Source organism: Leguminivora glycinivorella, chromosome 12, assembly GCF_023078275.1.
Source record: "Leguminivora glycinivorella isolate SPB_JAAS2020 chromosome 12, LegGlyc_1.1, whole genome shotgun sequence".
NCBI classification, from domain to species: domain Eukaryota; kingdom Metazoa; phylum Arthropoda; class Insecta; order Lepidoptera; family Tortricidae; genus Leguminivora; species Leguminivora glycinivorella.
This window is the reverse complement of record NC_062982.1, coordinates 10624319-10646805: the sequence shown is the minus strand read 5'-3', so window position 1 is coordinate 10646805 and position 22487 is coordinate 10624319. Positions and strand designations below refer to the sequence as shown.

The following is a 22487-nucleotide window of genomic DNA, read 5'->3' as shown; positions in this document are numbered from 1 at the left end:
ACTATTTCAATATAAAATAATGAATTTATTCTTCAGCTCGTAATGTCCTTACGTAATCAGCGTTAAACCTACTAAACTAGGTTCCTCTCAATTTTCACATTGTGACGAACAAACAACACCAAAATACAATGTCCACTTTTCAATATTGATAATGTTTTACATGTCAGATTTGAGACCTTATACCGTTTCGTATACATATTAAAATAATCTGTTTACTACAACACTATAAGACCTATAATTGATATATCATTTTGGTTAAGTCAATGAACATCACAAATTCTTAAATGCTTAATAAATTATTCTAACACGACATGATTCGTTCGTTTCTTCCGATTTCAACTTTGCGTTGGTTGGATGGAGACATGACAGTTGAACGTGGGTCGTGTTTTGTACTGCTAGCCGTGCTTGCTAGCTGACCGGGCGGAAATCATCGTGTGACATCTCTGTCTTAGATCTTGGATCTCTTCCTGGCTATGGCGTCCTCGACGGCCTTAAGTTGCTTGAGGAGCTCTTCCCTCCTAGAGACTGGTTTCTTTGCTGGTCCCGAGTTCGGCGGTGAGCCAGCTGGCCGCTTCTTGCCACCGGATTCTAAAAAAAAGAAAATACGTTTATGACGTAAGTGAACCAGCGTTTGAGACTCAGTGATTAACATATAGATTCGCGTGGTTTATGTTTTTGTGATATGTTATTTATTTGTATCATGTTCTCAGAAATATTTGCCTTAGGCGGGCTACGTATTTTGGATTATTTTTTTATTAAGTATTTATTCTCACCTTTATCACTAGTGGATTCCTTTTTACTTGCTACAGTTGTTGAGACTGCAGCTGCTAAACCGGCACTGGACTTAGCGTTTAACCTGAAAGAACATTGACCATTGGAATATCATTTGATTATAATACACGAGCATATACAAAAATTCGTAAATAAATGAATGTTTTTCATTTTAAGTGCTGTCTCGAGGGCAATTTTTAACCTTAGGCTCCGAAGCTCGTTCTCTAATTTTTAAGCCCTGAATGGACGCTCGACATCGGGGGGGGGGGGTCATGGGGGTCATGACCCCCCCCCCCCAGGAGCCTAGGTTGGCCATACAAATAGACCACGTGACCCCCCCCCTGAGGCCTGGGTCTTTACCACGTGACCCCCCCCCCCCTTGGGCACGAGGATCCGCTCTTGACGCTCGAGCGCAGCGCTCGGCGAGGCGCGCTGGGCCGCGTGCACGCTGTGCAACGTCGACTCGAGACACTTGTATGACCTTCAATTGCTTGACATGCACGCCTCACGCCCCGCTGCGCGCCCAATCTTACCTTACAACTCAGCCCTTACACTAAATCACTGGAGAACGAGCTTTTGAACCTTTAATTTTTTTATTACCCTGTGTCCCACTGCTGGGCAAAGGCATTCCCTTCCTTTGATATAAATTTTTAAATTAAAGGAAAAAATTCACACCTATGGCAGTGTATATGTATAAAGTCGGTATGCTCACCTAGGCCTCGCGGCGGCGTTGAGGAGTCGCGCCTGCCGCGCGCGCCGCGCCCCGGAGCTTCCAGATGACGATGATGAATGAGACTCGCTCTCCGACTCGCTGGACGACGATGATGATTCTGAAATATTACAATTAACTAAATACTGGTAAACATTACACTGGTAGTTGTAGGTGACTGTACCTGCACACACACAAAACACACACAACAAAGGCAACAAAAATATCTGACACTATCTTATTAGCCAGGCAATCATGGTCGCGCGATAAACGATAAAACATCGGGCCGTCCATATCGCACTTATATTGTGATAGGGACGGCCTGATGTTTTATCATTTATCGCGCGACCATACTTGCCTGCCTGTAGAGCAATAAGATCCTGAATTCCTGACATATTTTTGGGACTTTCAACAATAAGAGTTATTATTGCAGGTGACTGTACAGTCTTTGAACGCTATAAGACTCGTAAGTAAAACAATGTTACACAGTGCAAGTGCGCAAATCTTGAAAATGTGGGAGTAAGTAAATAAAAATTGTACTTAGAGAAAATGTTTGGACTGTGACGTACCTGAACCAGATGATGATGATCTGGAGTACCGTTTTCGGTCTCTGTTTCGACTAGATGCTTTGGTGCGGCCATATGGATCAACTTCATCCTGAAACCGACGAAGTAATAGTACATTACTACAGAGGCCGGAACAAAGGGGGTTGCCGGCCGAAGACATATAGACGGCCGAGCGAAGCGAGGCCGGATAGGTCTGAGGCGGGCAACCCCATTTCCCGCCGAGGTATGTATAGTGCTTTTCTCAAACATGGTATGAAATAAATAAAGTCTACTGAACATAGTAACTTTGGATGGCTGTATCTCCTAAACGGTGCGTCGTAGCGCAAAAATAATCGAATTTTCGTTCCCCTTTGATACCCCGTATACGCTTATAAAAAAACAAAAAGTTAAAAAAAAATCAAAAAAAAAACGAAAACAATTTTTTTTGTATGAAAACGCACCCAAAATCAAATATTGTCTAGGGCCCGTACCAGTTGCAGTCGGCACGTCTATAAAGCCCCTTATAGTTTTTTTTTAATTGGCTAAATACCTGGATGTTATGTCACAATTATCTGTGTTTGGAAATTAAAAAAAGAAGACTGCCGGCCTTGGCCTGCAAGGTTTGTATGAAATTCCATTATCTATCAATCGTCCTAGCCGCACCTGCAACGTCATACTTCGCTGCCAATTATAAGGCACATAACATCAATATTTCATACCATGTTTGAGAAAAAAATATAAAAGTTTCATAAACATAAAATTGCTAAATTTTCTTACATTGTCATGACTAATATTGTTGTCGTCACTTATTCCAGTCCAAATAACTTTGTTACTTATTCGTGATTTATAAGTTGTAAGATTTGCAACGTGGAACTAGAATTGGTCAGGTAAGCGTGGCAGGGATTATAGCTTTATTGACCCTTGGTACACGGTGGTAACAGTAATCAAGCTATTGCGACAACAATAGACTCTTCCTTATATTTGAGCTTAAGCATTTGTATAAATAGTAATTTTAGTTCTTTGCTGAGATCTAAGTCGCAGTTAATACGTGGCTCGCTCGGTCGACAGACGGGTACGTTTCTGAAACGTGTTTGTCTTTGGTGGTATTTGGACCGTTAGGTTTATGTTTGGGGTTCGTAGCAAACACCAAGTGTGCGGAGCTATATTAGGCCGCCTTTATACCTGTAAGTTGCTGATGTAAATCTTTCGTAAGCAACTTTTGGATCCACTTACACTTATGAAAAACTTATGGTAAGTTTTGTGATTTTCAACTTACTGGAAGTTTACGTTGTTTCAAGCAACCAAAGTTGAAAACAAAAAAAAACTGCTGCCCCAATTACTTATTCGTAATTTATTTCGATAAGCTGTGAGTCGCTTGCGTAGGCAAACTCGTACCCAATTACACTTGACAGATTTCAGCTTGCGAAAGTAGTCAAAACTTACCGTAAGCTGCTCACAAAATCCATTAAGCATTTGAAAGTTTCGCATAAGTCGCTGAGGTAAGAGGTAAAACTCACAGGTGGGTCAGGCGGGTGTGTCACACAAAGTGTGAGGTCGTCGGTTGTAGAGTAGCAGTGTAGTCGGTTACCTTGTGTTTGGGCGGCGCGGGCGGGTTGGCGGCGAGCTGGCGCGCGGCGGCGGGCGAGGGCGCGCGGCGGCGCGGCGCGGGCGGGTTCATGGCGGTGGCGCGCGCGCTCGCCATGCGCCGCTCGCGCACGATCACCGACGGCGACAGTCTGCCAGTGCCACCACACCGGTTAACGTTACGTTACGAACACGACACGAGCGCGTAGGACCGCCTCGAGGGAACGGGAGCGAGACCCGAGCGCCCCCCCAGCGCCCGGAGTGGAAAGGGACACTCACCCCGACAGATCGAACGTCCATCCCTACGTCACTAGCCGTTACACTGTATAGGCCCAGCCATCCTCACAAGTTAGACCGCGGGCCGGGCGAAAAATTTCGTCATCATCGCGTCCCGGGCGATATTTCATAGAGTGGTTTAGCGACCATGAATAATTTATACCCCTTATCTGTCAGCTTCATATCTAAAGTTTGATCAAATACCCTTCATTTTTTATAAGGCGGAAAAAAAACATGAGTTCTTCCTATAGATTTTCCACGTATTTCGAAATAATCAAAATTTTGCGTAATAATTGACACTATTGTACCTTATAAATAGTTATATGCCAATCTTTAAAAATAAAGAGACCCCTTTTGTTCATACTTTGTCTAACCGAGATATACGATTATAAACATTTTAAATAAGGAATTGAATGCAAAATAAATTAGGTTAAATTTATTTTTAACCTTTTGAACGCGATGTGACGCGTCTGTTAATCTTTGGTAGTCAAAAAACTAACAGAATAAAATAAATTCATATATCTCAATATCATTCATCGTAAATACATATTTTAATATATTTAGTACAATAGACAAACAAAAACACCAGTGTAAAAACATTGGCAAATTACATTGTCGGTAAAAAAGAATACTTAAAAGTGTGTCATCATTCAAACTACAATAAATATGCAGCTAAAAATAAACAATAAAATGAATGTACTTATGTTTTACGCATGCTGTTATTTTTATAAGGTTAGTAAGTAAGTGTTTCTGTTAGTAATAGTACTAATAGCATATAACATTTCAAAATATTGTCTACATTTTGTTTAATTTTAGCTGCAAACAGTAGTCACAAATTATAAGTTACGATGGCAATATTTATTATAAAAAACGGTTCCATCTTAATAAATAAAAACATAATGCTATCGACCTATATTTCTATTTACATCCCGTTTTTTTCTTCTTCTTTTCTGAGTCTTGGATCAGAATTGGACCCGAAGAATGCAATGTAGGCCTAGTAACGTCGCTGTTACTTTATGTGGGTCTAGTGAGTTCAGATATATTTGTATACGCCATTGTATAATATAATCTGTGTCAGTGCCGTAACTCGATACTAACCGTTGCCTGGAGGACGAGGAGGCCCTCCGCTTACGGCGCGCGCCCGGCGACCGCGAGCTGCGAGAGCTGGAATTTGAAGAGCTGCGGAGTCAACGGGACGGGAGAGGGGCACTCACGCACGCGCACACACACACACGCACAGCGGTCCGATGATGCATGCAAACGTTACATGTTAATGGTGGATTTCAATCGTGAGACAGACCAAAACACCGTCAGAGTTATGAAAATGAAACCCATTAGCCGGGGGAAGAGGAGGAAGCGGAGATAAATTTTCAAATTAATATTCATGATATAAATATTTGTAACATATTGGGTCAACGGAAACAATTGAAACGCGTGGTTTTTGAAAATATATACGAACTTGTGACAAATTTTGTGTTCTTCGGTGAAGTGCCGACCAAAATGTGGTACCATTTAAAAATTCATACACACATTATGACATTTGACTGCTAATCTACACTGGTGCATGTAAACTAGGTGGTCATCGGTTTTTATAAACAACTTTTCGAAATATTTATTGCTCTTGTTCTTCCAGAACTGATTCGGGAGTTCCTCGATTATCTCATTAATAAAAAAAGTTTCATGTACACATAGTAACAATATCCCAAAGTCGTTACGCCGACGACCACCGGTAGATCACCATTAAAACTAAATAAAGTAGGTACCTCGTCGCGCAGTCATACCCATCCGCTCGTAACCTATCATCTGCAGAATCATTTTACTAGTACATAGTTACATACCTTGAGGAGGAGTAGGATTCGTCAGAGGAGGGCGGACGGCGGCGGCGCGCGGCGGGCTCGGCGCGCATCCAGGGGTCGGCCCAGTCGTCGCCGCGCCCGTCCCGCACGTCCCGCCCGTCCCGCATGTCCCGCATGTCCCGCGCGTCCCGCGCGTCCCGCACGTCCCGCGCCCGCCCGTCCCGCACGTCCCGCCGCCCCTCGCGCGCCTCGCGACGTTCCACTTCGGCGCGTTGGACGATCACTTCGCGGGAAGATCGCACACGACGCTGTAGTAACATTTGTTGGTCAGGTTTTTGTATGGTTGAAAACACACAGGTAGATTTGTGACTGAAGGCCTGGCCAGTTTCACTGCGTTTATTGCCGGCTTACTAGTATATTGTGTATGGACGTCACGTCGTACTGACGTATCTATTCTACAAGAGCTTAATGTCAAGACTCGCCTCTCTGCTATCTGCCGGGAGAGAATTATAGGCTTCTTTGGCCATTTGGCCAGACCAGATCCTGACAGCCTTGAGAAGGCGTTGATCGTCGGACCAGTGGAGGGCCATCGTAAATGAGCCGGATTACCCACGCGCTGGTTCAGCACAATCATGAAGGTCACACGCGTTGGGCTCCAGGGATCCTTTAGGAAGGCAAAAGATCGGCCTGAGTGGAGAGCACTGTAACGTACATTGACTTATGGTGGTCACGACCCTTAGTCATGAGGTTTCGACGAAGAAGAAGAGTAAGTATATTGTGTATTCTTATACACAATATACTCTTCTTCCGGTCCCTGATCTTGCGCGGAGCTGTCATCGGCCATCACAATGCTCCCGGCCGCTCATAAATAATTAAATACGCTTCCGCTCGTCTAGTTCTAGCTGCGGAAAACGGGCCCGGTACATTGCAATAACTCCTATTTAAAGTGTTTCTTTTTATACATACCTTATGGTAGGCCGGTTCCTCGGCCATAACGGAGCGCTCATCGTAGTGCCCTCGGTCGTACACCCGCTCACGCTCATAAACTCGCTCCCGCTCGAAGAATCGCTCACGCTCATCCAGTACTGGCCGCGGGAAGCGTCCACGGTACATCGGCCCGTAGGGACCGTGCACGTCATGTCTGTTGAAATAAATATTGATGTTATAGAAACATCTAAATGAACAATGGGATTCTCTAACGTTACTGTCTGAAATGCCTATAATAGGCTACTAGACTCATATTGAATTTGGCGCAAAAAATGATGTGTTCTGTAGTATTTGACATAACAAATATTGTTATAGATTTTGGGTATTGATGACTACGTATTTTCGATTAAAAACGTGTGCAATTTTTATTTATTTTGGCCACCGAAAACGCTGTCAGCGATGTAGTGACGTCATCTAATTCGAACCATACCGCATGTCAAAACAATCATTGATATATTGAACTTTATGCCTTCATACTTAAAAAGTCAGAAGATGTTGTTTTCGAATAGAATGACCTGATTCACAGATAATCTATAGATTAACATGACTGTGTTGTTTTCACCTGATTACGTAAAATGTATACTTTAAACATTATTTTTGCTGTTTTTAAGTCATAAAAAACCGGCCAAGAGCGTGTCGGGCCACGCTCAGTGTAGGGTTCCGTAGTTTTCCGTATTTTTCTCAAAAACTACTGAACCTATCAAGTTCAAAACAATTTTCCTAAAAAGTCTTTATAAAGTTCTACTTTTGTGATGTTTTTCATATTTTTTAAACATATGGTTCAAAAGTTAGAGGGGGGGGGACGCACTTTTTTTTTTTTTAGGAGCGATCATTTCCGAAAATATTAATATTATCAAAAAACGTTCTTAGTAAACCCTTATTCATTTTTAAATACCTATCCAACAATATATCACATGTTGGGGTTGGAATGAAAAAAAATATCAGCCCCCACTTTACATGTAGGGGGGGTACCCTAATAAAACCTTTTTTTCATTTTTTATTTTTGCACTTTGTTGGCGTGATTGATATACATATTGGTACCAAATTTCAGCTTTCTAGTGCTTACGGTTACTGAGATTATCCGCGGACGGACGGACGGACGGACGGACGGACGGACAGACAGACATGGCGAAACTATAAGGGTTCCTAGTTGACTACGGAACCCTAAAAAATATGGTAATATTTTATTTCGGTTAATTGGACAGTACCTAATCATATAAGAGAGACTTTAAAAAAGGGTCAAGTAGCCTATAGTACACAACAAGAACTAAAGTGGCAGTGGCAGGATGGCCATATGTAGGGCAGCAAGTATACAACTAAGTATTGGAAAGAAGGAGAATGCATCCACCAGATACGAGTAAAATGTTAAAACGGTACAAGATATATTATATCACATCGCTGCGTGTGTTTTTATTACTATGTATATAATAGTCGAAAATGAAGCTACTTTTCCTTGTAGCTGAATACCTTAAAATGAATAAAGTTGAATAGAGGAAGTCATACCCTGGTCTAAATACATCAGGATCGCGCATAGGTTCATGCCTAGGCGGTGAGGCACCAACGGCGGCTGCCGCGTAAGCCAACTCTGCATCAGGGTCGTGAACAACACCTCCTACGGAGAGATGCAGCTTCTTTTCCTCGAAATCCATGTCTTGCTCCTTGCGTTTGTTCGCTATCCTTAGCATCTGGAATGGGTTGGTTACTGTTACATAGTTGTTTTGATGACGTTACCTATGATAGTAAAATATACAGTGCTGGCTTTAAATAAATGACCAGACTGATGACAAACTTTAACAATCTCCGTCGAGCGTCGTCCGTGAAACATCGATTATGAGCGACTAGTGGCAGATCAAGCCGATTTATGAAATGACATGAAATGATTTCATGCATTGCGCTCAACCATATGTAGACAACCCTTGTCCAAGACAGTAAAACAAGGCAATAGGCGACCTTAGAACGTCTTTACCTCTTTAGCGGTGCCCAGGCCGAGCTCGAACATATTATAGCTACCCTCATAAACATGCGCGGATTCTGGAGCCCCTGGGGCCTGAGCCTTTACCACGTGACCCTCCCCTGGGCTCGAAGCTGGATCCGCGCTTGCTCGTAAAACCAATGTTTTATTGTCTTGGAACATCTTTGCGACCGGCGACGAGCGTGAAATCAATATCATGCATTATTGCATATATTGCGTTCGACCTAAACACCTTAGAAGACGGGTATTCTGTACCTCCTTGGCGGTTCTCAGGCCACGTTCCCAGGCGGACTCGGGCGGGGCGGCATCGCGCGGCGGCGCAGTGTAGCCCGTTGCGGGGACTCCTCGCACCACGTCGAACATGTTGTAGTTGCCCTTGTCCGTCACCCCTGGGTGTAGAAACCTATGAAAAATAATTATCTTGTTCAGCATCTTTCATGAATTTTCTACATTGTCTGACTGAACATTCGACTCGTGTTAGTGCGTTTTCACATTATCCGATCCGATATCGGATGTCGGACCGATATCCCATACATTACAGGCGCCATCTTGGATTTTTTCTATTGAAACCCTTCCGACATCCGACATCCGATATCGGATCGGATAATGTGAAAACGGCCTTACAGATATAACAATACTTGCTCACTCTTAATTTTCGTCTTACACTTGGTCCTCTTGGAAAAATAAGCTCACCTGCAGCTGACGCCCCACGTGCAAGCACCGCGCGAGAAGAACCGGCACACAGGTCTTGGTTCACTCTCTTCAGGTCTACGTTCGGCCTCATCCGACACTTCGCCTTCTTCCAGCGATGAGCCTCGAGATACACGGCGCGGCTTCACTTCTTCTGCTAAAAAGTTACAAAAAGTTAGAAGCGAAATTAGAAATAGTATAATCAACTTCTCTTATCAAGTGTACTAAACCGTCAAAGTAAAAGCACAGTCAAAATACCTTCATATATACATTTGCGTTCGCGTAGATTTCGACAAACCTTTAGGGCCAGTAGGATCAACCACAGTTAACATACACATCAACGTTACGCATCTGAAGGCTATCAAAATTCCCATACTAAAAATTTTGCGAACGCTAAATTCGGTAAGAGATGGTTTGGTGCAACCAACCTTTAATTTATACGCCATTTATTCATGTAAACCTTTTACTTTGTGTGTCTTTTTTGTTGAGTTATTAATTAAGACTTACAAATAATTATATTATGAAATAATGCAGTATTTATACACTTACCTTTGTCAACAATCTCTCCATCTCCATTAGCCTGTTCGGCAGTTTTAGGCTCCACACATTCACCTTCCTCGGCTTCAAAGTCTAGTTGCTCCTCCCCATCCTCTGTGTTACTGGTCTTTTCTAGGGGAACCTGTTCATAAAAGTTGTAACTTTACACACAAGACTGGTGACATGAATTTTAAAAGTTTTCAGGTTGCTGTCTGATCATACTTCTACCTAGTTGCTCTACAAAAGAATGTTGAATTTTGTTTCCTTAGTTTCCATGCAAGAGAGGGTGCAGCTTTTATTCAGACTCAAGATTGTCTTACATACAATTCTGACTGTACTGTATAAAAAATGGTTACAAATATCCTATTAGGATGGAAAGAGCTTGTCATTCTGGCAGGCAATCATGGTCGTGAGATAAATGATAAAACATCAGGCCGTCCCTATCACACTACTTGTAAGTGTAAGTTGTAGTTTTATCATTTATCGCGCGATCATGCCTGAATTCCGAGTAAGATAAAATAAAAATTCACAAAACTACATGTGTTAAATTATAAATAAAACAAATGCACTTATTTAGGAATTAGCTTACTTATCTATTAAACAATAATAAATTTATCAATGATTGACCAATTAAACACTTACTTTGTCCAATTTTGGTGTATCTACTTTCCCGCTGTCTGATTTAGGAGATTTAGGTGATGATTGTGAGCTGATCCCATTATTTCCATTGACTTCCGGTTTTTCTGGAGACGCAGGTGCAGATTTAGGCTGAAATTTTATAAGTTTTTGTAAAAAAATGATAAAATACTTACCATTATGTTTAAATTTATTCACAACTAGGCTGGACCAAAATATGCACAACTGTAAGTTTGTAGAAATTAACTGATTGTTCTACCATTAAACAACTAGCTCATGCTCTGCCATCTGAGCTACTAAGACCCCAATCCAGCAATTATTTTCACCCTATTGGCCTATAGGTGCCTTAGGAAGGGCTCACATTTATTTTTGATACAAAATTAAATCGGTTCCTCCACTTTCTTTTAGTTTCTGGCAGAATATCATATCCCCATGTTGCACACATTTAACTTCAAGAAAATCTGTTCATTATCTGTCAGGTATGTTTATTAGAAATACATTTTTGATGTTATTAACATGAACATCTTTTTAGCAAAGATTACCTTTGATCCTTTAGCACTGTCATCTGGTCCTATAGAGTCAAGATCTGATACATCTGACAGGTCTTCATGGCTGATATTCAAGTCTTTTCCATCAGGTTTATCGCTACTTTGTGATTTACTCCTAGATTTCTTATCTTCCTCCTGGTCTGATTCCATTTCACCTAAAAATACAATTATCTACTATTATAACGAGTAGTTATATATGAGTGAAATATATTTAACCATACTTTTTTTTATTACTTAAATGAAATAAATATTTCTACAAACATGTTTTTTTAACTTTGTTTTCCGTCAACCACAATATTACTGGACTATCGGAAAGTTTTGTTCAATTTACCTTCAGAAATCTCTTCAGTGGCAGGATCCTTAGCACTAGTTCTCTTATTATATGAAGAGCTCCTACTCGACTGACTAGATTCTGATCTGCTTCTTTCTCGTGACCGAGGTACCATTTTCTGCTCGGCTTTAGTATGCCTCCTCCAATTTTCTTTAGGGCTCCATTCACGTTTTTTTGGTGACATTACTACTGAAGACCTTGACGAATTCCTATCAGGAGAGGGGCTTGAGGGGCGGGAACTTCGATCAGGATTTCTTGAAGGGGATGTTGCCTGAGACGCAGAGTCTGGTGAAGCAGGCCGAGACCTAGTGTCAGGAGATCCAGGACCAGACCGCACTGAACTACTTGGACTTTGAGGAGTTTTTGGACCCTCACCACCTGAATGACGCCCTGAGTACTGCTCACGATTATCAGGAGAACCAGGCTCACTGGGTGACTTAGGAGCATCTGGGGACTTTGGGCCAGCAGGAGATGTTGGCATGGAATTTTCAGGTGAATTTATATCTGAATGAGCTCCACTCAAGTTACTGGGAGAGCGAGGTTTACTAGGAGATTGAGACCGCAGTGAAGGAGACCGTGAGTGGTTGTCAGGTGAAGGAGACCTAGGGCCATCTGAATTTGGCGATGGAGGTGATCTGGGGGGTGATTGAGGTGGGGAACGCGGTGGCGATCGTGGTGGTGACCGAGGAGGTGAATGTGGAGGTGATTTAGCATCCTTTTTAGATGATACACTTGATGATGAGCTCCGTCGACTTCTGGAGCTTGAGCTGCTACTACTTGAGGACGACTGTGCATCTCCCTGACCATCACGGGAATCTTCTGAATCCATCCCTGAGAACAGAGTGTGATTTTATATGAAGATTGTAAATGTGGCTCAAGGTACCCAACCCAAAAGCATTCCTTGAGATCATAGTTACTAGTTAAATTAGCATTTCAGACCAAAATATTTAACAGTTAGTACACACTTTCTTATTTCATGTGCAAGCAAGTGATGTATGGAAACAAAACAGTTTATGTATGAAAAGAAAATGTTTTGCTTATAGACTGTAGATAAGAACAAGCTCAGCTTTAATTTAATGGTACGAAATATTCGGTAAATTTAATGTCGATTCTTGGCACAAAGGTGTTGTTTGCACTTGTGTACAAAGCAACCTAATGTATAATATGAAATTACGAATGTTCAATATTGTATAACTGCTATGTACGTGATTTTTTGTTGGCTGATGTCACAACCGTTATAATGCTACGTTCTGATGTATATTGAAGACACATCCAGCCTTACCTTAAAGATGACGCCTCGACGCCAGATTCGGTGGCACTTTATAACACTTTTCATATTGATAGACTTTTAACTTTTTACTTTCACAACACAAACTTAACTTGGGTCTTTCACATATACTTGTGATCAACGTTTAACTTTTTGAGACGATAAACTGATGAAAACTTAGTAAAATCAACACTACTTCAACATGGCTGTGATATAGGAGGAAATATATGAACATAATATAAATAATCACTTTTCAGTACTTCCGTAGGGCCAACTTACCCCCTTACCTTAACTGAGATGGGATAGACGGTAAATTTCTTGATGTAATTATAAATTTATAATTAAAAATCCTCTAAAATGCGCCGCAACAAGCTCTTTCAACGAAGTCAAATCAAAGACTAAAACTTTTTATTTTTAATAATGTTGCCACACATTTCTGAATGAATATTAACAGGAGGATCATTTTTAAAGCTAGGAACACACTACGCGGACGTCCGTCGTAAATCGACCGCGGACGGGGATCTGGACAATGAATATACACTTAAGCTCGGAACACACTACGCGGACGTCCGTCGTAAAACGACCGCGACCGCGACCTATCAGTGTGCACGGAACAAAAGATCCAGCGAGCCAGATTTCGATCGGACGTCCATGCGCTCAAGGCCACGTCCGCGTCCGTCGACCGATAGTTTGCACGGTTATGTGTATTTCCATTGTCCAGATTCCCGTCCGCGGTCGATTTACGACGGACGTCCGCGTAGTGTGTTCCTAGCTTTAACCGTGCAAACTATCGGTCGACGGACGTGGACGTGGCCTTGAGCGCATGGACGTCCGATCGAAATCTGGCTCGCTGGATGTTTTGTTCCGTGCACACTGATCGGTCGCGGTCGCGGTCGATTTACGACGGACGTCCGCGTAGTATGTTCCTAGCTTAATTGACAATCATATTTAATATTAAAGTGAAGCATTATTAAAAAAAAAGCATAATATCTATATACATAATATGTTAGATGGTGGTTAGATGTATTCCTTGAACATGTTTAAAGTAACTTTACACTGAACAGTTTTTTTTTTGGGTAAAAAATAATGTATCCTGGCAACATGAAGTTATTAGTAATAGACAAAATTATTTTGTTTTTAAAAGCCGTTTATAGACGCACTGGTATCACCTCAAAAAATATAATCATATTAATCAATTAATTCCAACTTAATTTATCCACTTATAAGAGATATTACAAGAATAGTAAAATCCGAGTAATTAATTACATTTTTTTTTCTTTTAGTAATACTTTTTTTCTTTTTCTTTTTTTCCTCAAGCATTTTTACGGAAACGGAAATGTCAATCTTACAGGATATTCATAATGAAAAAAAAATTCGCGCCAAAGTTTTGTGTTGCTTCGGAAAGTTAAATATCAAACATTAAACATAATTTACCATTTTAACAATGCTAGAACAAGCTCTAGATGAAAATGTGTCAGACACAGAGGAAGAAACTTTTTTCAAGATGTTGATATATTACAAAAGCATGGCATAAATGTGGCAGATATTAAAAAACTAAAAACAGCTGGCATTTGCACCATCAAAGGTATTCAAATGTCCACGAAGAAAAAACTATGTAATATCAAAGGTTTCTCGGATGCGAAAGTAGACAAAATTAAAGAAGCATGCCAAAAAGTTGTTACTCTTGGCTTCATGACTGCTTTAGAAGTAAGCGATAAACGAAAGCAAGTATTTAAAATTAGCACGGGCAGTAGCGAATTAGAGTGAGTAATCGTCCTTATAAGTCCTTTAGCCATAGAATATAGCAAAACTTTAATGAAATTTTGTCCGTAGTAAACTGCTGGCTGGTGGAATAGAATCAATGGCAATAACAGAAGTGTTTGGAGAATTTCGAACAGGGAAGACCCAATTATCACATACTCTGTGTGTGACTACGCAGATACCCACGTCCAGCGGCTTCCACGGAGGGAAGGTCATGTTCCTGGATACCGAACACACGTTGTATCCTTTAAAATGAAATGTTTTTATTTTTTTAGACCCATAGTCTCTTGGTAGGTAACTACTAACTAAGTACCTACTACCTACATACATTCATTATACCATGGGTCTATTACATATCGATCGTTAAAGGGTAATATGAAATGGATAGACTTTAATTGTTGGTCCATTTTTAGCTCATTTTATACTGGACATTCTTAGCTTAACTATGATATGTCCAATATAAAATGAGCTAGAAGAGGATCAACAATTAAAATCCCTGACCGTACGAACTCACTGCACCTTATCACCTTAAGGAGGAAAATGGAGCACAAAGGCCTTTCTCTGATCTAGAATGGTCGCAATTATTGTTTATATTTCCATATAAATTAATGCTCAAGCACTGATGGCCTAGCGGTAAGAGCGAGCGACTTTCGATCCAGAGGTCGCGGGTTCGAACCCGGCTCGTACCAATGAGTTTTTCTGAACTTATGTGCGAAATGTCATTTGATATTTGCCAGTTGCTTTTCGGTGAAGGAAAACATCGTGAGGAAACCGGACTAATTCCAATAAGGCCTAGTTACCCTTCGGGTTGGAAGGTCAGATGGCAATCGCTTTCGTAAAAACTAGTGCCTACGCCAAATCTTGGGATTAGTTATCAAAGCGGACCCCAGGCTCCCATCAGCTGTGGCAAATGCCGGGATAACGCAAGGGGGATGATGATAAATTAATGCTCATCATTGTTTTAATTGATCGCTTTATACTTTTGATTGTGGTCAATTGCCACGAAACGGTACATGAATTATCGGGATTTGTCACAAACTCATATAACATAAATCGATGCATTAGATTTTATGTTACTGCACTTATGCAGTTATTTTTTTAACATTAATGAAAGACGATATCTTTATAGGATAGAGAATATTTAATCCTCCCCTTGGCCAACGGCCTTTAATATTTTAATAGTTCAGGACTAAAACTAAATCTACGTCAAATATTATGTAAGTAATACTTATATTATTTATTCATGGTCCTTCGCACCGAACCGGATCAGGAAGTAGTTTAATAAAGTCACTCATCTATTCAACTTGACCTTAACCTCTATTTTTTACTAATGTTATTTGTTTACTTATATAATAAGAAGCGCTGGTAGCCTAGTGGTAAGCACGTGCGACTTTCGTTCCGGAGGTCGCGGGTTCGAACCACAACTCGCACCAATGAGTTTTTCGGAGTTTACGAGGCAAATGTCATTTGATATTTGCCAGTCGCTTTTCGAGTGCTTTTCGATGAAGGAAAACATCGTGAGGAAACCGGACTAATTCCAGTAAGGTCTAATAGTGTACCCTTAGCGTTGGAAGGTCAGATGGCAGTCGCTTTCGTAAAAACTAGTGCCTAATACGCCAAATCTTGGGATTAGTTGTCAAAATGGACCTCAGGCTCCGGGATAACGCAAGGAGGATGATGATATAATAAGAAATAAAAAAAAAATTGTATTATGCTATTTACAAAAGTCAACCACAACCAAGAATTACATCAACCATACACCAGTTTTTCCTATATCTTTAAATGCGCAATAACAATAGGCTATAAATGCGTAGTTTGTGGTAGTAATAGTTTACCACACATACGTGAGCCATGGAGCGCGCCATGCTCGGTATCAAAAAAAAAAGGGATGCAAGATCGAGTGAGGAATACCGAGATCCGTCGTCACACCAAGGTGCAAGACGTAGGTTTCGTTATTAACCAACTACTTAAAATGAGTTAGTGGCACTGAAACTTAATTAGTAGTTCATGTGCTCTGCCTACCCCTTTATGGGATACAGGCGTGATTATATGTATGTAAGTTTCCTTATTAACTAGCATTTCAGTCGCCCCGACAGACTTCGGCCTATTGCTGACAGATTCAATTTGGACCAGAATGCTGTCCTAGACAATGTACTCTATGCCAGAGCTTACACGTCAGAGCATCAGGTACAATAACTTTTTAAATTGCATATTCATATAGCCCGCTCCAGACTATGCGCGCGAATCACGGCGCGACGCCGCGAACGCTAGTGTGGAACTTTCTGCGTATCGCTATCGAATCCACACTCGCGTTCGCGGCGTCGCTCCGTGATTCGCATGCATAGTCGGGAGCGAGCTTATCATATGTAGGTATCTCCCATACAACAGATAAACAGATACCAGTCACAGAATCTTCACAATAGTAACTAAATATCAAATATGTCGTAACCTTTACTACACTTTGCGTTTGAGTTTAATTTTTAACCACCGATGCAAAAACGTCGTCGAGGTGTTATAAGTTTGACGCGTCTGTCTGTTTGTCTGTCTGTCTGTCTGTGTATGTGCCTGTCTGTGGCATCGTAGCTCCCGAACGGATGCACCGAATTAGATTTAGTTTTGTTTTGTTTGAAAGCTGAATTAGTCGGGAGTGTTCTTAGCCATGTTTCATGAAACTCGGTCCACTATGTAGTGGTCGTCGGTTTTTTCAAAATTTTAATTTTGTGGTTATGTTATACATTAATGAATAAGAACCGCACACTGACGTCACTGACACACTTAAACTCCTCGTATCATTCTCATTCTCAGATGAATGAATTTTATCATGAGCTATGTACTCTTACATAGCTAGATAGAGACCATTTGAGTTAGATATCGTCATCGTTTTAATAATGTATTTTGCGTGTCAATTATACTGCAATTTTATTACAGTCATGATTTTTTACCACCAATTACGCGCATGTGACACCCCTTGAGTTGCAGACGTCCATAGGTAACGGTGTCCGCTTTCCATCAGGCGGACCGTGTAACTGTTTGCCATCGACGTATGGTACAAAAACGGCCAAGAGCGTGTCGGGCCACGCTCAGTGTAGGGTTCCGTAGTTTTCCGTATTTTTCTCAAAAACTACTGAACCTATCAAGTTCAAAACAATTTTCCTAGAAAGTCTTTATAAAGTTCTACTTTTGTGATTTTTTTCATATTTTTTAAACATATGGTTCAAAAGTTAGAGGGGGGGGACGCACTTTTTTTTCCTTTAGGAGCGATTATTTTCGAAAATATTAGTATTATCAAAAAACGATCTTAGTAAACCCTTATTCATTTTTTAATACCTATCCAACAATATATCACACGTTAGGGTTGGAATGAAAAAAATAAAACAGCCCCCACTTTACATGTAGGGGGGCTACCCTAATAAAACATTTTTCCCCTCACTAGCTCGGAAACACGTGTTTTGTCCTTTAATACCAGCGGGTAAAAACGCATTTTATTCACTAGTGGGTAAAGTAATTTGACCTTGAATAAAGTCAAATTAACTGCTTTAAAATTGATAAAAGTAGGTGAATCTAGTAATAAAGATGATTTACCACCTGTGGAACTACTGGAAGCAGTGATAAACGCATTTTTTGCGTTGTAGTTTCCTCGCTATAGTGAGGGGAAAAGTTTTGTGTTACACTCGGGTGCAAATGTATTTTACTTCTCGTGTGTTAAAAAACTCGCAAGTTCAGGATTCTATTCTCGAACCACTCGCTTCGCTCGTGGTTCAACTATAGAATCCTTTCACTTGCTCGTTTTTCAATTCCACACTCGGCGTTAAAATACAACTTTGCCCCCTTGTATAACAAATAACTATTTTCTATTTTTTATTTTTGCACTTTGTTGGCGTGATTGATATACATATTGGTACCAAATTTCAGCTTTCTAGTGCTTACAGTTACTGAGATTATCCGCGGACGGACGGACGGACGGACGGACGGACGGACGGACGGACGGACGGACGGACGGACGGACGGACGGACAGACAGACATGGCGAAACTATAAGGGTTCCTAGTTGACTACGGAACCCTAAAAATAATAGTTATTTGTTATACAAGGGGGCAAAGTTGTATTTTAACGCCGAGTGTGGAATTGAAAAACGAGCAAGTGAAAGGATTCTATAGTTGAACCACGAGCGAAGCGAGTGGTTCGAGAATATTAGAATCCTGAACTTGCGAGTTTTTTAACACACGAGAAGTAAAATACATTTGCACCCGAGTGTAACACAAAACTTTTCTCCTCACTATAGCGAGGAAACTACAACGCAAAAAATGCGTTTATCACTGCTTCCAGTAGTTCCACAGGTGGTAAATCATCTTTATTACTAGATTCATCTACTTTTATCAATTTTAAAGCAGCTAATTTGACTATATTCAAGGTCAAATTACTTTACCCACTAGTGGATAAAATGCGTTTTTACCCGCTGGTATTAAAGGACAAAACACGTGTTTCCGAGCTAGTAAGGGGAAAACTACTTATCACTGTTGACTTGGGTAGTGCCCAATAATGTTGCAGGGTTTAGTAAGCTGTGTAGTCCTCTAGCCTTAGTTTTGTCTCTGTTCTCTGCTCCTTTCGTTTGTCTGTCTGTCAGATTGATAATTTCGAGAACAACCAATTTTTTTACACATTTTTCAAGGCGGAGCTCCTAGACTACGTAGCAGCAAAGTTTCACGAAGAGGCCGGGGTGTTCAAACTTCTAATCATTGACTCCATCATGGCGTTATTTAGAGTAGACTTCTCTGGCCGTGGGGAGCTTGCCGATCGGCAACAGAAGCTAGCTCAAGTTCTGTCCAGATTGCAGAAGGTGAGTTGCTATTACTTACGCTATTAAATAGAAAAAAAATCAAACTGTTGATATTGATTTTGTAGTCATAGTACTTTATGCAATAACAATATACATTGTGTTTGAACATACATAGGTATATGAAAAGAGAGAGAAGAAAAAAAACAACAACAACTTATGAAACTACACAAACTGAATTCAATGAAAGAGAGAAAAAAAAACAACACATTGTTTGGTGACTGGGCCTTTCCGGTCAACAGAATTCGTGAAAAATTCCGATCGCTCTTGCATACTGGAACCATTAGGAGGCAGATAAAGAAATGTTGGTTTTCGTATTTTCAATACACGCGGGCTTCAGGACCCCGGCAGTGTACAACCAGTGCAGCGCTCGTTTCCTGGTGTATTTTTTAAGCGGCGTTCACTTATAAGGCTCGCCGATTCGAGCCACGTTAGTTCGCTTTCTGCATTTCTTATGAGACTGCGTCCATTAAAGCGGAATCGAGCCGCGTCGAATCGTATTCAAAATGTATGACGACTCGATTCCACGCGGCTAGATTCCGCCTTAGTGGACGCCAGACTTCACAGACACCTATAAGCTGGTCTGTGACCTGTGACACACGCACAATCAAAACTCAGTCATAGGTAGTACCTATAGGTGACGATATATCGTTCCGCCTGAGATAGTGCGGTTGGGTTGTAATGTAATAAGTCACCTTAAGTCATCCTCACCCAGTTACTCACACCTTATAATTACACGAGAGACAAGTGTGTTATCGCGCGATATGCGTAAATAAGTTGAAGGCCTAAATTCGGTGCCTGCATATTGCATATCTCTATCATCCTCAACGCGAATGATAAAGACGCAGATAATGTTTTTCGATGCCTCAAAATTAGCAGTAGGCTCGCAGTCGATAAATCTGTGTAAGTATACCTATCAATGCCGAAATCTAATTATGAGATTATCGGATTGATGTGAAACATTAAATACGTATATACGTCGATTCGGAATAGGCAAGTCGGTATTTTCCGATAAGAAAACAATAGGATGTTGACATGCTCGAATATGCTATTTAGCCTGTTGAATGTTTACTAGATGTTTGTGATTCGCCTATTTTATACAGTTTATATGATTAGGCGTAATGAATAGTTAATTTGCTTCGTTCTAGGCACAAGACTTTACTTATTGACTACGCGTATTTTGAATTAAGTAAACAGTAATACTAATAATACATAATAGTTACAATATGGTTATTAGGTATACCTAATACCAAGGACCATTTCTAATACTTATCTTATGTCACTATTAAATAGGTATAGACAGTCACGCCAAATTTTTACTTTTGGTTCTTATGTAACTCATAATTACATTACAATCATCCGATTAAATTCAAAATTCATGCTTTAGTCACTATCTATCAGATTGTAAACACTCCAAAGTACGTATACATAGGCCCAAAATCGTTTCGCAACAAGTTAAAGATCAATAAGGTGAAGATGATAGGTACTGCATCCGGCTTCGTACGAGGTCTTTGACTTTATTGATACTATTGAGACTAAGATAATATAACACATGGCGCCCGTTTCAAATGATATACCTATCACAAATTACTTTGATAACACACAGAACGCACTCATCCATCAGTTATACTCGTATTCTGTCATAACATAAGCATAACATCGCGGTGATCCTGATCAGGGATATGGTATCCGTCACGTTAGATCACCGTTAGTACGTTTTCACATTATCCGATCCGATATCGGATGTCGGACCGATATCCCATACATTACAGGCGCCATCTTGGATTTTTTCAATTGAAATCCTTCCGACATCCGATATCGGATCGGATAATGTGAAAACGGACTTAGTTATACCACTTATACCGTCCAAACTTCGGTCTGGCCTAGTTTGATCGTGCCTGATATTACCGACGGTTCGAATCTCTGTATCGGCGTTTATTTGTATTATGAACATAGATATTTGTTCCTGAGTCATATGTTATTTTATGTAGGTAGGTATATACTTACATAATTAAGTATGTATTTGTCTTATGTGCCTAGTTTGGATCTCTAGGTTGACTTATGTAAAGGGTACCCCAATATTTATTTATATTAATTGATAGGTAGAGTTAATTAAGAAGGTATATATATATATATATATATATATATATATATATATATATATATATATATATATTTATGCGTATTATTTTCCAAGTTCAAGGCTAAGTTGTAGCTGATATTCACTATGTATACTTGTTCACCCTAGATACGTAAATGGACTACTGGAAAGGTTTGACATTGTATGCGTTCTTTCGAAATAGGTACATACTACATACCTATTTATTTACAAATATTACATTTCTGCGTACTTTTTAAAGTAATAGCAAATTCTATTTAAGTACGTGATGCTCCGGAAGATTGCAAATTTAGTATATTTCATGTTGCAGATATCTGAAGAATATAATGTAGCAGTATTCATCACCAACCAGATGACCGCCGATCCAGGGGCCACGCTGTCCTTCCAAGTAGACCCTAAGAAGCCAATAGGTGGAAATATCCTCGCTCATGCATCTACCACCAGAATTTCCCTAAGAAAAGGAAGAGGCGAAAACCGCATCGCAAAGATCTACGACTCCCCTGACCTACCCGAAAGCGAAGCCACCTTTGCTATTACCAGCGGAGGAGTAGCTGATGCTAAAGACTGAATAAAAATATTAATAAATAAGCATATCATTAAAGGTCTGTTTGTACTTAGTCGTGTGTATAAGTTGTTGACCCACAAAACGCAAGGATTGGAAGATAACTCCAGTAACCCCAACCAATGTAGAGGCATCAAAGTCCAAAGCAAGACGACTCGCATTCGTTGTCTGCGGTGGCGTGATTTGACTGAACCAATCGCTAATAGGATGGCGGAATTTGATACGATTAGATAATTCCGCTTTTTGTAATTAAACTCTAAATGGTTCACAAGTTTTACAACGCCTGTGGCCTGTGTCACTTACCTATAGCGTACCTATAAATGAATTTACAGATTAAAAATAAGCTATATTTTAACGTACATTAATTAAAAAGATATAAATACTTGTCTAATATACATTTTTTAATAAATTACTATTTAATCCTGTTAGTGATTATAAATAGCTACCGGGGAGAAGACGAATAGGTACTCCGGACTCCGATAGAAGTAGCCGAATTCCTATACCTATGAATAAAATATTATAGTTTAATAGTTCGTAAATTAGGCCTACCTATTATTTGTGAT

At 40.3% G+C, this 22487-nt stretch overlaps 2 protein-coding genes across 8 annotated transcripts; one reads left to right on the top strand and one right to left on the bottom strand.

The window, feature by feature from the left end:
• Positions 1-10: 10 nt before the first annotated feature.
• LOC125231691 (zinc finger CCCH domain-containing protein 18-like) lies at positions 11-13035 on the bottom strand. Of its 7 annotated transcripts, none has more exons than XM_048137219.1 (16): positions 12937-13035; positions 11383-12213; positions 11046-11206; positions 10510-10635; positions 9880-10009; positions 9334-9487; positions 8896-9043; positions 8172-8353; positions 6648-6822; positions 5724-5989; positions 4984-5064; positions 3614-3761; positions 2050-2137; positions 1484-1601; positions 774-856; positions 11-588 (listed from the first exon to the last, which is right to left on the bottom strand). In XM_048137219.1, the coding sequence occupies exons 2-16, from the start codon at positions 12209-12211 to the stop codon at positions 449-451; spliced, it is 2829 nt and encodes a 942-aa protein (XP_047993176.1). In that variant the 5' UTR covers positions 12212-12213; positions 12937-13035; the 3' UTR covers positions 11-448. The 7 variants fall into 7 exon arrangements, 5 of the variants coding, with proteins under 5 accessions (XP_047993176.1, XP_047993175.1, XP_047993174.1 ...); XM_048137218.1 differs by having other exon boundaries at positions 12665-13026; XM_048137217.1 differs by having other exon boundaries at positions 11383-13026.
• A 1058-nt stretch (positions 13036-14093) lies between these two features.
• Positions 14094-22181, top strand: LOC125232144 (meiotic recombination protein DMC1/LIM15 homolog; the record flags this gene model as incomplete). The annotated part of the gene is given in 6 exon segments (XM_048137774.1): positions 14094-14139; positions 14142-14412; positions 14483-14650; positions 16495-16597; positions 19079-19246; positions 21673-22181. Coding segments are annotated over 6 exon segments (1014 nt in total), but the record flags the coding sequence as incomplete, so codon positions are not given.
• Positions 22182-22487: the final 306 nt, after the last annotated feature.

What these genes read in the sequence shown, in the direction of transcription:
- LOC125231691 (XM_048137219.1), bottom strand. Translation starts at nt 12,211, where the DNA reads ATGGATTCAGAAGATTCCCGTGATGGTCAGGGAGATGCACAGTCGTCC. An exon ending in ATACACCAAAATTGGACAAA is followed by an intron (nt 10,010 to 10,509) that starts GTAAGTGTTTAA and finishes TTTTATGAACAG; the next exon opens with GTTCCCCTAGAAAAGACCAG. An exon ending in GGAATCCACTAGTGATAAAG is followed by an intron (nt 589 to 773) that starts GTGAGAATAAAT and finishes TCTTTTTTTTAG; the next exon opens with AATCCGGTGGCAAGAAGCGG.